We start from the raw sequence: 15,921 nt of genomic DNA, 5'->3' as shown, positions 1-15,921 counted from the left end.
ATGTAAAAAAGATGTAAGCAAAGGACACTGATCTGAGTGTATTATGGGCGATTTTAGTTTTCTTCCTTACATATTTATACATTTCCCAAATTTTTGTATAAAAATAAATTTCTTTTAATGTGAACAAAACAAATTTCTGCTTTGGAGATGAAGAGAATTTTAACTAACAATACAGGTGATAGGGAAAGATTTACCTTTTGTATGAGTGAAGGACATGATGCTTGGTAAAGTAGAGCTCAGTGAAAAAGAGGAAGACCCTCAACGAGATGGATTGACACAGTGGCAGCAACAATGTGCTGAAACATAACAACAATTGTAAGAGTGGCGCAGGACCGGACAGCATTTTGTTCTGTGGTGCATAGGGTCACTATAAGTTGGACATGACTGTACGGCACCTAACAACAACAACAACAAAATGAAAAAAGGAGGAGAGCATTGGAGGAATAGCTATGGTTAGGGAATTAGAAAGTGAAGCCATAAACTCAGAATGAGAAATAGTAGAGTGAGAACCAGGGGGGTATAGTGGCACATTGCAACAAAAGAAGGATTGTCAGCGTATCAAATGCTGCATTGAGTTCAAGGGCAATGAAGTTTGAGGAAAGCCTTTGTGTACCGAGATCAAGAGGTCACAGAGTGAACCCTGACACTGTTGAAGAACACATGGTACTATGAGAAAACTTTGGAATCAGAAAAGACCAAAATTTAGGCAATTTGACTTAACCTTTTAGGGGTATTTTGTTTGTTTTTATTGTATTAGGATTTATTAAATATTGGTAATACCTATGTGTTAATGTATTACCATCATTTAATAAAAATTAATCAACATAGAAAAAACAAAAGGATTGCCTGTCAAGACAATTCCAACTAATAGGAACCCTACAGGACAGAGCAGAACTACCTCATAGGGTTTTTAAGGCTGTATATCTTTATAGAAGTAGACTGCCGCATTTTTTCTTCTCCAGAGTTGCTGGTGTTTTCAAACTGCTGAACTTTCGGTTAGCAGCCAAGTTCTTGATCACTCTGCCACCAGAGCTCTTTCAATTAATATATAGGATATATCCATAGTATCTGTCTGTCCGTCTGTCTACTGCCTGAGTGGTACAAACAGTTAAGCACTCGGCTGCTAGCCTACAGGTTGGCAGTTAGAACACACCCAGAAGCACCTTGAAAGACAGGCCTAGCACTCTGCTTCTTAAAGGTCTTAGCTTTGGAAACCCTATGTAGCAGTTGTATTCTGCACACATGGGTTGTCGAAAGTTGGAATCGATTTGGCAGCAACTTTTACTGGGGTTTAGCATTATATGTGTATGTATATAGATATAGACACACACGCATACAATCATGCATTACATAAAGTCCATTTGGGCAACATTAGACCATATATATGTCTTTGGTCTCATAAAATTATACAGGCAGTCCCTGGATTATGAACAAGTTCCATTCCTAAGTGTGTCTTTAAGTTGAATTTGTGTGCAGGTTGCAACAGTTAGGTATGGTTTATATCTAACGTCAGTCAAATATTTGTCTTAATATATAGTATGTAGTGTGCGTTTCTGTGCATATAAAACATTAAAGAAACACTTCCAGATAAACTAAAACATCTTTAACGTAATAATACAGTAATAATGATGTTTTTATGTGGGCCAAAAAGTAGCACTCATTTGTTATTAGGAACTGTTGTATGTACATCGAATTTTTAACTATAATAGACTTTATAGAGGTTGGTTCGTAACTATGAGTTGTAAGCAAGTCAGACAGGGAACTGCCTGTATGTAATATGGTGTTTGCATAATGCCCAAATTACATAACGTCCTGTTTCACAGAACATATTGTGGATGTTAACCAAATTATGACTGTGTGTATATTTGTATGTGTGTACGTGTATATGTACAGTCATGGGCTGCATAATGTCTGTCTGGGCAATGTCCTACTGCATATATGTCCATGGTCCTATAGGGTTAGAATAGAGTTCATAAATCCTGACCAGAGAACGGACACAGTGAATTTAGGCATGTCTCACCCAGCAATCACGACCATCCTCAGAAACAAAGAAAAAATTCTCCATGCTGTTAAAGGGTCAACTTCACTGAAAGCTACAAGGCTAACAAAAATGTGAGAGGGACCTGTATCAAATATGGATAAGTTGCTAATGACATGGATTGAGGACCAAACGCAACAGTGAATCTCTCTCAGCACACTGATGATCACTGCTAAGGCATGGTGTTTGTTCGAAATGCTTAAAGAAAAGTAGGATCAGACTACGATACCGAGTTTAGTGCTAGCTCTGGGTGTTTGCAGCACTTCAAACTTTTTTGCTGCAAAATGTAAAAGTGAGTGGTGAGTCTGCGAGTACTAATGCGAACGCAGCAAAAGAACTTGTTGAATCTTAGATAAACTCATTGTGTTGTTGTTAGGCGTCATTGAGTTGGCTCCAGCTCACAGCGACCCTGTGTACAACAGAAGAAAACACTGCTAAGTCCTGTGCCATCCTCAGGACCATTGTCATGCTTGAGACCATTGTTTTAGCCACTTTGTCAGTCTGTCTCCTTGCGGGTCATGCTCTTTATTGCTGACCCTCCACTCTACCAAGCATGATGTCCTTATCCAGGGGCTGGTCCCTCCTGATAACAGGTCCAAAGTCTCACCGTCCTTGTTTCTTAAGGAGCGTTCTGGTTGGTGAACTTCTTCCAATTCACATTTGTTCCTTCTTTTGGCAGTCCGTGGTATACTCAATATTCTTCACCAGTGCCATAATTCAAAGACTTTAATTCTTTTTCTGTCTTCCTTATTCACTGTCCAGTTTTTGCATGCATATGAGGTGGTTGAAAACACCATGGCTTGGGTCAGGCGCACCGTAGTTCTTAAAGTGACGTCTTTGCTTTTTAACACTTTCTAGAGGTCTTTTCAGCAGATTTGCCCAACCCAATGAGTCACTTGATTTCCTAACTGCTGCTTCCATGGGTGTTGATTGTATATCCAAGTAAATTTAAGTTCTTGACAACTTCAGTCTTTTCTCCATTTATCATGATGTTGCTTATTGGTCCAGTTGTGAGATTTTTGTTTTATTTATGTTGAGGTGTAATCCATACTGAAGGCTATAGTCTTTGATCCTTATCAGTAAGTGCTTCAAGTCCTCTTCACTTTCGGCAAGCAGCATTGTGTCAATTGCATATTGCAGGTTGTTAATGAGTCTTCCTGCAATCCAAATGCTGCGTTCTTCTTCAAATAGTCCAGGTTCTCTGCTCAGCATACAGATTGAATAGGTATGGTGAAAGGATACAACCCTGACACACACCTTTCCTGACTTAAACCACACAGTGTCCCTTTGTTCTGTTCAAATGACTGCCTCTTGGTCTATGTACAGGTTCTTCATGAGCACAATTACGTGTTCTGGAATTCCAATTCTTTGTAATGTTATCCATAATTTGTTATGATCACACAGTCAAATGCCTTTGCATAGTCGATAAAACACAGGTAAACTTCTTTCTGGTATTCTTTGCTTTCAGACAGGATCCATCCACAACAGCAATGATATTTTTAATTGCACATCATCATCTCTTCTGTTTGCTTTAGCCACTGTATGTTCAAGATCAAGTTTCGGAGTCTCTTCTGACGTCTATTTTGGTCTTTTCTTTCCTGTCATTTTAATTACATTTTGCTTTCTTCATGTTTGATGTCCTTGGTGTCATCCCATAACTCGTCTTGTCTTTGGTCATTAGTGTTCAGATCTCTTCTTGACATGATCTGTAAATTAATTCTGAAGGGAGATTATTTGCACCAGCAAGTTTATAATGTGTACAAAACCTCCTTATTCTAAAAGTCTTGCTGAGAACACTTGAGGAGGATGACCAGTAAGGACCCCTCTGCTCCTTGGTTTATCACCTTAACCATGATATGGTATTCACAGAAGATCCAAATCACATAAAGTCCTATTTCACAGAACATACTGTGGATGTTAAGGATGCATGACTGTGTGTGTGTGTCTGTATACACATACATATATACAAATATATATGTGTATCCAGGCTGGAAAATGCACATCATACTAGGTATTTCAGTAGAGGGATTTAATACATGGAATGATTTAAATAGTAGTAGATAGAATTGCTACAAATGTAACAGAGATTAGAAAGCTGCTGCCACTCCCAGGACTGAAAAGCCCAAAGGAGAAGTGGGGTTTCTCAAAGTCCAGGCGCTGGTCCCCAGCAAAAACGGAAATTAGGAAAGAATGAAGGCCACTGCTAGGGACAACCTCAGAGGCAGAGAGGGGAAGAAATACCCGGGCTTCTCCTCACCTCCTACCCTTGAATCCCCCACCAATGCCTCTCATTGACCGAACCTCACCAGAAGCTAGTTAGCAAGTGATCCTGGGATATGTGGTTCACAGGAGTCAACTCTCTGGGATACAGAGGAGAAGAGGGGAAGGGGTGGGAAATATTTATAGGGATGTTTATATGGACAGAAATAAAGCTGAAAGGTACCATTTTTTGATGGACTAAAATGTTTACCAAAAGGCTTAATGGGATCTACTGTATGTCTTAAATAACTAGGTGGGTAAAATGCTATCTTTCCATAATAACAGATCCATAGAGTATATGATTCAGGGAGCTATTTTCAATGCTATAATTTTAATGTTTCATAAAAATATGTCAGTTGTATTTGAATGCACTTTGCTGGAATGGTTCTTAAGTGAAATAATCTCATAATGAATCAGCAGAGCCCAAAGAGTTTCACTGAAAATACCTACAGCATGTATGGATTTAGAATTTAAGATTTTGCCTCATAAGAAGCTTCAAAATTAATTTTGTGGGTTTAATGGTTATTATTTCTTAACCTATTATAAGCATAGAGGGAAAAAGAAAGGGTTTATAAAATTCGATATTCAAAAGTAATTTTCTTTGTAGAAAAATTATAATTATTTGTAAGACGTGTTTATTCAGTGTTACTAGGCACTTCTCTTAGTTAATATTTAGATTATTAAAATATACTGCTAGGGTAGTTCCTTAAAGGTGTTTTTAAGTATTTCCTCTTTTATCCAATATCCGGACCTAAAAATATCTCTAAGTACGTGGCTGCTAACTGAAAGGCTGGCAGTTCCAAGCTACCAGCGTTCCATGGGAGAAAGATGTGGCAATCTGCTTCCATAAAGATTACAGCCTTGGAAACCCTGTAAGCAGTTCTACTCTGTTGTATAGGGCCATTGAGTCAGAATCGACTAGATGGCAACAGTTTTAGTTTTTTTCAGGGATAATACTTAAAAATTGAAATATTTTAATTATTTGAAAAATTGCCTGGTTTTTAATCCTAATCTTCCTCCACATTTAGGGTTAGCACAATTAATTTTAATAGTCATTTTTGAAGAAGAAAGTTCTCATTATGATCATCCAGTTAGCTTCTTGTCATAAACCCTGGTTTGAATTAAGCATTTTAGAAGCTCAGTTGTCCGTTAAAAATGTGCATTTTTTCACTGCAGACGTTTGGAACAGAACTCAATCAAGGTCATCCCTGCTGGAGCTTTCTCACCATATAAAAAGCTCAGAAGAATGTGAGTGAACAATATTGTGAGATATATGTAATTTTTAAAAAAGTATCCACGTCATGGTTATACAAAGATACGTACCTCAATATGACTGTTTAAGTGTTTGATCACGGGAGTGTTAAACGATGTGACTGTCTGCTAGTTCTATAATAACTTTTAATGTGAATGGCTAAACTGTGTAATGTCTTTTTAGTTCTCTGTTATTTCTGTTGTTTAACCTATTGATTTTTGTTAACTGTGAATATATATAGCTGATATATTAGGTAGTCAAATTTTTAAATGTTTTATTTTCAAAAATCAGACGTGGCATCCTTAATATTCTAGGGGAAGAGTTAGTAATTGATTAAAAATTGATTTTTTAAAAAATATAAGACATTTAGCATTGCACATTTTATACGTGTATTGATAGGTACAAAACAAGCACGTGAAAGCCATGAATGACTTTCTCCTGGAGTGAGTCTCCCTGACATTCTATCTAATTTAACCTAATCCTATTTCTGTTCTCAGTGACCTGAGCAATAATCAGATCTCCGAACTAGCACCAGATGCTTTTCAAGGACTGCGCTCACTGAATTCACTGTAAGTATTTTATTGACCACGTCACTGAAGGAAAACGGCGTGTCACAAGTACCAAGCCGTACTTCCAAATCTGGGTTTAAGAAAAATAACTGCCTTCCATCTTACTATGAATTATAAATACTGTTAATTATGAATGACTTCCATAGTTTTTGTGGAGGGGTACTACCTGTCACTAAATCAAACTTTTAAGGATGTAAATTTTATGATTTGATAATTTTATAGACAGCAACAGTGAGAGTTCCCTTTCTGGCAGTTTTGGCTCTTTTGAAACAAAAGAAAAGTGCTTATTTTGAAGTACTCTGGTGGATGTATTTTTAAGCTTCAAGCTTCTAGCCACTGTCTCTAGGGACAACGTCAGCCTCCCTTCAGAATGACGCTTGGTGAAGTCTTGCTGAGAACACTTGAGGAAGGTGACCGGTAGAAGGACCCCTCTGCTCCTTGGTTTATCACCTTAACACTTCTCTGACAGAACTAGCTTTACTTTCTCGAAGAACAAAGATAAGAAAGTAGGACAGCTTTTTCCTGATAAAAGGTCTTTCAGGAGGTAGCTATATTTATATTCTCACTATGGCATCAATAAAATTTATACAATATTCAATAATAATTACTTAAGAATTCAGCATACTCAGTATATTTAGCATTTCCTGTAAAATGTTTTACTAGTTGGAAGCTTTCTTTTATATTAGCAAAATAAAAAGTATCATAGCAGTATAGCAAAGCAGCTACACATGTACAGTAGCCTTTGGGACACTAAATGACTTGTGTTCAAATCCTGGCTCTGCCATTTACTAGGTGCATGAGCTTGATATTAATCTCTCTGTGCCTCAGTTATCTCTTCTCTAAAATGGGGATAAAATTTTCCCTCCTGGCATTGTTAAAGTACAGTGGAAACACTCAAGAGATAATAGCTATCACATGGCACATCCTTCTTATAATTATCCATTTATAAATTTTGAGATTTTACTTATCCCTGAGAATCATTAGGCCCAAGATCCTTAGCATGTTTTTCTTCTTTTTTTCATAAAACTCTTGCAGACTATTGTAGTTTCTTTAATCTCTCTTAGCTAACCGTCTCCAAAATTCCACAGGTGTGATATAATAAAAAAGGGTGAACAGTGAAAGAGTGGATTGCTATATTCCCATTTCCTACAGTCTTTCTTGAACTGGTGCTAAGTCTCCTCTCCAGTACTTTACATTTTACCAGAAATTTCTTACGAAAGTATTGCACCTCAGTTTTGTCCTCTGCTTTCTTTTTACTATACTCTCAAAGATTGCTTAATATTATAACTCAAAAATACACCTTGTTTTAATTTGTAAGGACAGCTTTCTTGATTTTTTTTTCTTTTTTATTTATTTTTACCATACTTTAGATGAAGGTTTACAGAACAAACTAGTTTCTCATTATACAGTTAGTACATATATTGTTTTATGATATTGGTTAACAACCCCATGACATGTCAACACTCTCCCTTCTCAACCTTGGGTTCCCTATTACCAGCTTTCCTGTCCCTTCCTGCCTTCTAGTCCTTGCCCCTGGGCTGGCGTGCCCACTTATTCTGATTTTGTTTTATGGGTCTCTCCAGTCTTTGGCTGAAGAGTGAACCTCAGGAGTGACTTCGTTACTGAGCTCAAAAGGGTGTCTGGGGGCCATACTCTCAGGGTTTTTCCAGTCTCTGCCAGGCCAGCAAGTCTGGTCTTTTTTTTTTTTTTTGAGTTAGAATTTTCTTCTACATTTTTCGCCAGCTCTGTCCAGGACTGTCTGTTGTGATCCTTGTCAGAGCAGTCAGTGGTGGTAGTGGGCACCATCTAGTTGTACTGGACTCAGTCTGGTGGAGGCCATGGTACATGTGGACCATTAGTCCTTTGGACTGACCTTTCCCTTATATCTTTAGTTTTCTTCATTCTTCCTTGCTCCTGAAGGAGTGAGACCAGTGGAGTATTCTAAATAGCCACTCACAAGCATTTAAGATGCCAAACACCAGTCCAAAGTAGAATGTAGAACATTTTCTTTATAAACTATGTCCTGCAGGTTAAGCTAGATATTCCCTGAGACCATAGTCTCCACAGCCCTCAGCCCAGCAATTCAGTCCCTCAGGGAATGTGGATGTGTCTATGGAGCTTCCATGACCTTGCCTTGTACAAGTTGTGCTAGCTTTCGCAGTATCGTGTACTGTCGTACCATAGCATACTTTTCACTGTGGCCATCTCATACATTTCTGTTTGGGAATTTTTTTTTCTTTCTTTCTTCATTAGAAGTTCTACCTCATACCTGCTTTTCAACAGGGCGAGATCATTCAAAGCCTTGCCGCCAGTGCTTGCTGTCCCCTACTTTGCTAATGTTAAACTGGGTTTTGCATTCTACCCTTTCTTTATAGTAGGAGGTACGTGAGCTGCCTCCTAAAATTTCCCTGTTGTTCCAAAGGACTATAAAATGATTCTCTATCGGCATAATTTTACACTTTATGGAGTATGCTGAATATAAGTTATGTATAAGAAAACTGTACAGAAGCTACCCAATTTATCTTTTTTTTTTTTTGGTATTCGGATGATATTATCCAAACCCCTCATGTAGTTTCTTTTCAGCTGAATTCATTTTTATCTTTCAATTTCTTTTAAAATTTTCATTCCCTCTTATGAATATAGCATAAATTCTCAACTGCCTACTTGCATATTATGTCTTTATATGACAACATGTCTTTCCTCTCATTTTTATAGATTTTCGCCCTTTTTTCTTGACTATCACCCAACTTGTCTTTGGATTTTTTATGTTTCTTAATTGCTTTACCTTTCTACCATTTTGACCTCATTGTGTGAACAAATTCTACCCAGCCTTCTTGTTGTAGTTAGGTGCATTCGAGTCAGTTCCAACTCATAGCAACCCTCTGTACAACAGAACGAAACTGCAAAACTCTGCCCGGTCCTGGCCATCCCACAATTGTTGCTATGCTTGAGCCCATTGCTGTAGCCACTGTGTCAGTCCATCTTGTTGAGGGTTTTCCTCTTTCTCACTGACCTTCTGCTTTACCAAGCATAACGTCCTTCTCCAGGAACTGGTCCCTCCTGATAACATGTCCAAAGTATGTGAGATGTAGTCTCGCCATCTTTGCTTCCAAGGAGCATTCTGGCAGTATGTCTTCCAAGACAGATTTGTTTTTTCTTTTGGCAGTCCATGGTGTATTGAATATTCTTTGCCAGCACCATAATTCAAAGGCATCAATTCTTCTCCTGTCTTACTTAGTCATTACCCAGCTTTTATATGCTTATGAGGCAATTGAAAACACCGTGGCTTGGATCAGGTGCACCTTAGCCTTAAAGGGATATCCTTGCCTTAGTATTGCTTTACCTTTTCCCAGAGAAATCTCATTTCCATCATATTTAGCAAGCATGTCTTTATCATTACGTTTTTATGGTTGATAGTACATGTGCATCATTTTGCATTTGCGCCTTTTTCTTCATGCACCCATCTTGTCGTATTCACAATAACCATCTATTTTTTCTTTCTTTTAACATGGTCTTAAAGAACACCGAATGATTCACTGGGGGAAAAAAATAGTTTCACTATATAAATGACACTCCTGTGAGCTAGTCTGCCTCCTACACTGTTAAACTGTTGAAGCAAAAATCCCAGAGAAATAATTTACTATATCATTTACCCTTTGATTCCTATCTGGGCCCCCCACAATTTATAAGCCTCTTTGTATCTTTCTAAATTTCAGTGGGCTTGAATGAAATTCCTGCAATATTCAAAATTTCTCTTTGGGAATGCTCCTCAAAGGCACACCATTTTCATCCCAGTCCCATCCATGTCTGGCACATGGGAAAATGATATACATTCAGAAAACAACTCTTGGTTTCAACTTCATTGGGAACCAAGCTTAGAGCCTAGCAAAGTTCCTGGCCCATAATTAGTACTAGATACCTATCGTTGAATTAACTAACTGAATGGTATTTAATGGAATATCCTGAATTGGTGCCATCTTGGTCTCATTTATTATTTTATTGAACGTATTCATTGTATCTCTTAATGCCCTCTATTTTCTTATTCTTCACCTTAAACATACATTTATTCTTGCTTTACTTTTTCTTAACTCCCTCGCCACCTTGACCCTAACAGAATAGACTTCTCTCTCTTATTCCTTGATTTTATAAATTGTTTCAATGCTAATTTACTTATGTCTTTTTAGAAAATATCTATATTCTACACATATGTTATACAAAGAGTAAAGGAGTTGTGGGATGATATCAAGGACATGAAGAAAGCAAAAGGTCATTTGAAAGACGGAAAAGAAAGAAGACCAAAATATATGTCAGAAGAGACTCTGAAACTTGCTCTTGAACATAGAGTAGCTAAAGCAAAAGGAATAAATGATGAAACAGCTGAACAGAAGATTTCAAAGGGAAGTTCTAGAACACAATGTAAAGAAATATAATGAAATGCACAAAGACCTGGAGTTAGAAAACCAAAAGGGAAGAACATGGTTGGCATTTCTCAAGCTGAAAGAATTAAAGAAAAAGTTCAAGCCTCGAGCTGAAATAGTAAAAGATTATATGGGGAAAATACTGAACGACGCAGGAATCATCAAAAGCAGATGGAAAGAGTACACAGAGTCGCTGTACCAGAAAGAATTGGTCGACCTTTAGCTCTTTCAGGAGGTAGCATATGATCAAGAACCTATGGTACTGAAGGAAGACATCCAAGCTGCACTGAAAGCACTGACGAAAAACAAGGCTCCAGGAATTTAAGGAATACCAATTGAGATGTTTCAATAAATGGAGACGGCTCTGGAGGTGCTCACTCATTTATGCCAAAAATTTGGAAGACAGCCAGTTGGCCAGCTGACTTGAAGAAATCCATATACATGTCCATTTCAAAGAAGGGTGATCAATTGGAATGTGTAAATTATCGAACAAAATTATTCATATCACACAAAAATAAAATTTTGCTGAAAATAATTCAACAATGGTTGCAGAGTACATTGACAGGGAACTGCCAGAAATTCAAGTCAGATTTAGAAGAGGATGTGGAACAATGGATATCATTGCTGATGTCAGATGAATCTTGGCTGAAAGCAGAGAATACCAGAACTATGTTTACCTATGTTTTATTGACTACACAAAGGCATCAGACTGTGTGGATCATAACAAATTATGGATAACATTGAGAAGAATGTGACTTCCAGAACACTTAATTGTGCTCATGCGGAATCTGTACATAGACAAAGAGGCAGTTGTTTGATCAGAACAATGGGATACTGTGTGGTTTAAAATCAGGAAAGGGGTGCGTCAAGGTAGTATTTCACCATACTTATTCAATCTATGTCGTCGTTGTTAGGTGCCATCAAGTTGGTTCCAACTCATCGTGACCTCATGTACAACAGAAAGAAACACTGCCCAGTTCAATCTATAAGCTGGGCAAATAATCCCAGAAACTGGACTATATGAAGAAGAACATTAGAGGAAGACCCATTAACAACTTGTGATGTGCAGATGCAACAACCTTACTTGCTGAATGTGAAGAGAACTTGAAACAATCACTAATGACGGTCAAAGACTATGACCTTCAGTTTGAATTATACCTCAACATAAAGAAGACAAAAATTCTTATAACTGGACCAATAAGCAACATCATGATAAACAGAGAAAAGGTTGAAGTTGTCAAGGATTTCATTTGACTTGGATCCTTAGTCATTGCCCGCAAAAGCAATAGTCAAGAAATCAAACAACATATTGCATTGGGTGAATCTGCTACAAAAGACCTCCACAAGTAAAGTATTAAAAAGTGAAGATTTCACGACTAAGGTGTTCCTGACTCGAGCCATGGTATTTTCAGTCACCTCATGTACGTGCAAAAGCTGGACAATATATAAGGAAAACTGAAGAAGAACTGATATCTTTGAATTATGGTGCTGGCAAAGAATATTGAGTGTACCATGAACTTCCAGAAAAACGAACAAGTCTGTCTTGGAAGAAGTACAACCAGAATGCTCCTTAGAAGTGAGTATGGCAAGATTTCACCTCTCGTACTTTGGACATGTTATCTGGAGGGACTAGTCCCTGAAGAAGGACATCATCCTTGAAAAAGAGGAAGGCCTTCAATGAGATGTATTGATACAGTGACTGCAACAGTGGGTTCAAACATACCAAGGTTTGTGAGAATGGTGCAGGACTGGGAGGGCAGAGTTTTGTTCTTTTGTGCATATGTTCACTATGAGTGAACTGACTCAACAGTGCCTAACAAAAACAATGACCCTTGGTACATGTTGCCAAAATTTCCTCCCCAAAATATAATTTCTGTCTTTTTCTTAGTCCAGTCCCTTAATTTTTGCAACTATAAATATGTGAACATCTTTTTAGATATATTAATAGTTTACACGAGGAGTCACCCATTTCTATTCATTTGCTGTTGAAATATCCTCTCACTTCGCCCTGTTTATTTATCCATTAACTTGTTTCTCTGCTTACTTATTTATTTTACTCATCAAAGAATCATCCATTCATCAAACCAATGTTACAGCCTAACTGTGTAGCCACAGCCTGTGCTAGGTTCCAGGTGTACAGAAGCAAATAAGTCATTGTCTTAGTTTAAATGCTGCTGTAACAGAAATACTACAAGTGGATGGCTTTAATGAACAGAAATTTATTTATCACAGTTTAGTAGGCTGGAAGTCAAATTCTGGGCACTGGGGGAAGACTTTCTTTTTCTGCTCTGGGAGAAAATTGTTGTCTCTTTCAGCTTCCCTTCCTTGGCTCGTTGGTGCTCTCCATGTGGCGTCAGTCTTTCTTCTGTGCTTCCATCTGTTTGCCTAATCCAGTCTATTTATTTCTGAAAGATGGTTGGCTTAACATGCTGTACACTGATATGGTCTCGTTAACACAAAAAAGAAAGTTCTGTTCCTAAATGGGATTGCATCCACAGATGATGTCGTTAGGTGGCGTCGAGTTGGTTCCAACTCATAGCGACCCCATGCACAACAGAATGAAACACTGCCCTGTCCTGCACCATCCTTACAGTCGTTGCTACGCTTGAGCTCATTGTTGCAGCCACTGTGTCAGTCCACCTCATTGAGGGTCTTCCTCTTTTCTGCTGACCCTGTACTTTGCCAAGCATGATGTCTTTCTCCAGGGACTGATCCCTCCTGACATGTCCAAAGGATGTAAGATGCAGTCTCACCATCCTTGCTTCTAAGGAGCATTTTGGTTGTACTTCCTCCAAGACAGATTTGTTCATTCTTTTGGCAGTCCACGGTATATTCAATATTCCTCACCAACACCACAATTCAAAGGCATTAATTCTTCTTCAGTCTTCCTTATTCATTGTTCAGCTTTCACATGCATATGATACAATTGGGAAAATACTATGGCTTGGGTCAGGTGCATCTTAGTCTTCAAGGTGACATCTTTGCTTTTCAACACTTTAAAGAGGTCCTTTGCAGCAGATTTACCCAATGCAATGCATCGTTTGATTTCTTGACTGCTGCTTCCACGGCTGTTGATTGTGGATCCAAGTAAAATGAAATCCTTGACAACTTCAATCTTTTCTCCGTTTATGATGATGTTGCTTATTGGTCCAGTTGTGAGGATTTTTTGTTTTCTTTATGTTGAGGTGCAAGCCATCCTGAAGGCTGTGGTGTTTGATCTTCGTTAGTAAGTGCTTCAGGTCCTTTTCACTTTCAGCAAGCAAGGTTGTGTCATCTGCGTAACGCAGGTGGTTGATGAGTCTTCTTCCAATCCTGATGCCCTGTTCTTCTTCATGTAGTCCAACTTCTGGGCTTATTTGCTCAGCACACAGACTGAAAAGGTATGGCGAAAGGATACAACCCTGACGCACACCTTTCCTGACTTTAAACCAATCAGTATCCCCTTGTTCTGTCCAAACAACTACCTCTTAATCTATGTAGAGGTTCCTTCCAAAGATGTAGGGATTTAGAATTTAGAACACATATTTTTTGGGAACCCAATTCCATCTTTAACATCCATGATCCTTGCGCTCAAATTGCATTTAGTTGCTTATTAGCGGTTGGTAGCCTAAGGATTCATTCCTGTTCATACATCCTTTGAAACTAAAACCAAACCAAACCCCTTGTCATCCAGTCAATTCTGACTCATAGCAACCCTGTGGGACAGAATAGAGCTGCCCCATAGGGTCTTCAGTGAACTCCTGGTGGATTCAAACTGCTGACCTGTTGGTTAGCAGCCACTTAACCACTGCACCACCAGGACAAGGCATATATTTCAAAAGTTCTCCTAAATTCATACCATGGTCACCATCTCCACAGATCTGATATTTCTCAAGCATACACATTCTGTTTTTAAGATAAAAATGTTACCCTTATATAATAAAGCCAAAACTTGTTCCTTAATGAGCAGTGGCTCTACATATACTGCTACCCTTTTTTATATAGTGTGTTCTCATTTCATATGAACCGTATGTGTGTGAACACGCACACATACGTAGAAAAGCATAATTTAATAGTAGTTCTGTGGTTATTTCTGTGAAAGGGGGATATGATTATGAATTATATTCATTTTCTTTATTTTTCTATGTTTTCCTAATTTTCTAAAATAAGCATACCTATGGTCTGTAGTCAACAAAAGTATTTGTAAATTGAAGTCTGTTTATTCAGTTTTAACTTTAATAATGAACTGAGTACCTGCTAACCTACTATGTACATTAATACGTATGTGTTTAATGAATTTTTATGCTGGTTTGGTTTAATTTTATTTAAAGCCTTTTTTTTTTTTTCTCCAGTGTACTCTATGGAAATAAAATCACAGAACTCCCAAAAAGCTTATTTGAGGGACTATTTTCCTTACAGCTTCTGTAAGTATTTGTTTCTGATCTGTTGAACCTAAATATGATATTTTAGTCAGTGTTCCGTTTTGTTTTCATAGAGGCATCAGAAAAGTTTGACCAAAATATATTTTAATGGCATGGAAGATACTAGCCTAGCAGAGCTAACATCGATTATGGTTATTTACTTGATGACAACACTTCAGAATTGTCCTAAAACCTTTCTCTGTACACCGTCATGAATGTTGTATAATTTCTGGCTGTTCTGTCATTTGAAGCTTGTACAATTCCTGCCTTTTGTGAAACATCTATCTCTCCCTTTTTGGGGGGGTGGGAGTGCTTTAGGTAAAAGTTTACAGCTCAAGTTAATTTCTCATTCAAAAATTTATTCACATACTGTTTTGTGATATTGGTGGCAATCCCCACAATGTGACATCATGCCCTCTCTTTCCACCCCGGGTTCCTTGTGTCAGCTTCTCCAGTTCCTGTCCCTTCTTGCCTCCTCATCCTACTTTTGGACAGGAGCTGCCCATTTGGTCTCTTATATTTAATTGAACTAAGAAGCATGTTCCTTACTTGTGTTATTTTTTGTTTTATAGCCTGTCTAATACTTGACTGAAAAGTGGGCGTCAGGAATAGTTTCAGTTGTGGTTTAGCAGAAACAACTCTGTTTTGATTTAACAGTCATTGGAAAAGAGAGACATGGGGATATGTTTACCAACCATTGTTAAAAGATTCTGAGGAGTGACAGGGCCGGAATAGCTTCCCCAACACAACGATGATGGGCAGTAGGCCATAGCACAGCAGTCCTCAAACTACCCCAGTGAGAAAATGATCTGTATACCCCCAAATTGTATCTTTAAAGACTGCTTTGCTTAGAAAATAGCCAGTGCCCATTTTCTCTAAAGTAATATTTACATATTTCTAAGCACAAGTATTGACACTGAGTGTTTTAATGAATGTCCATGTGAAGAGGAAATTTGAAAAACTAAAATGCTAATGTAATATCCGT

General features: G+C 38.0%; 1 protein-coding gene across 2 annotated transcripts in view; it reads left to right on the top strand.

Moving 5' to 3' along the window:
* The window catches only part of SLIT2 (slit guidance ligand 2), a 418,221-nt gene that overhangs the window by 288,896 nt on the left and 113,404 nt on the right, over positions 1 to 15,921 (top strand). For both annotated transcript variants that reach the window (XM_003411373.4, XM_064286010.1), the window contains 3 exons: positions 5,474 to 5,545; positions 6,047 to 6,118; positions 14,868 to 14,939. In XM_003411373.4, the coding sequence (XP_003411421.1) occupies positions 5,474 to 5,545; positions 6,047 to 6,118; positions 14,868 to 14,939 (216 nt within the window). The remainder of the gene's footprint in view (positions 1 to 5,473; positions 5,546 to 6,046; positions 6,119 to 14,867; positions 14,940 to 15,921) is intronic.

Source organism: Loxodonta africana, chromosome 5, assembly GCF_030014295.1.
Source record: "Loxodonta africana isolate mLoxAfr1 chromosome 5, mLoxAfr1.hap2, whole genome shotgun sequence".
Classification (NCBI taxonomy): domain Eukaryota; kingdom Metazoa; phylum Chordata; class Mammalia; order Proboscidea; family Elephantidae; genus Loxodonta; species Loxodonta africana.
The sequence above is the reverse complement of the archived record's forward strand: the minus strand, read 5'-3'. Positions and strand labels throughout refer to the sequence as shown.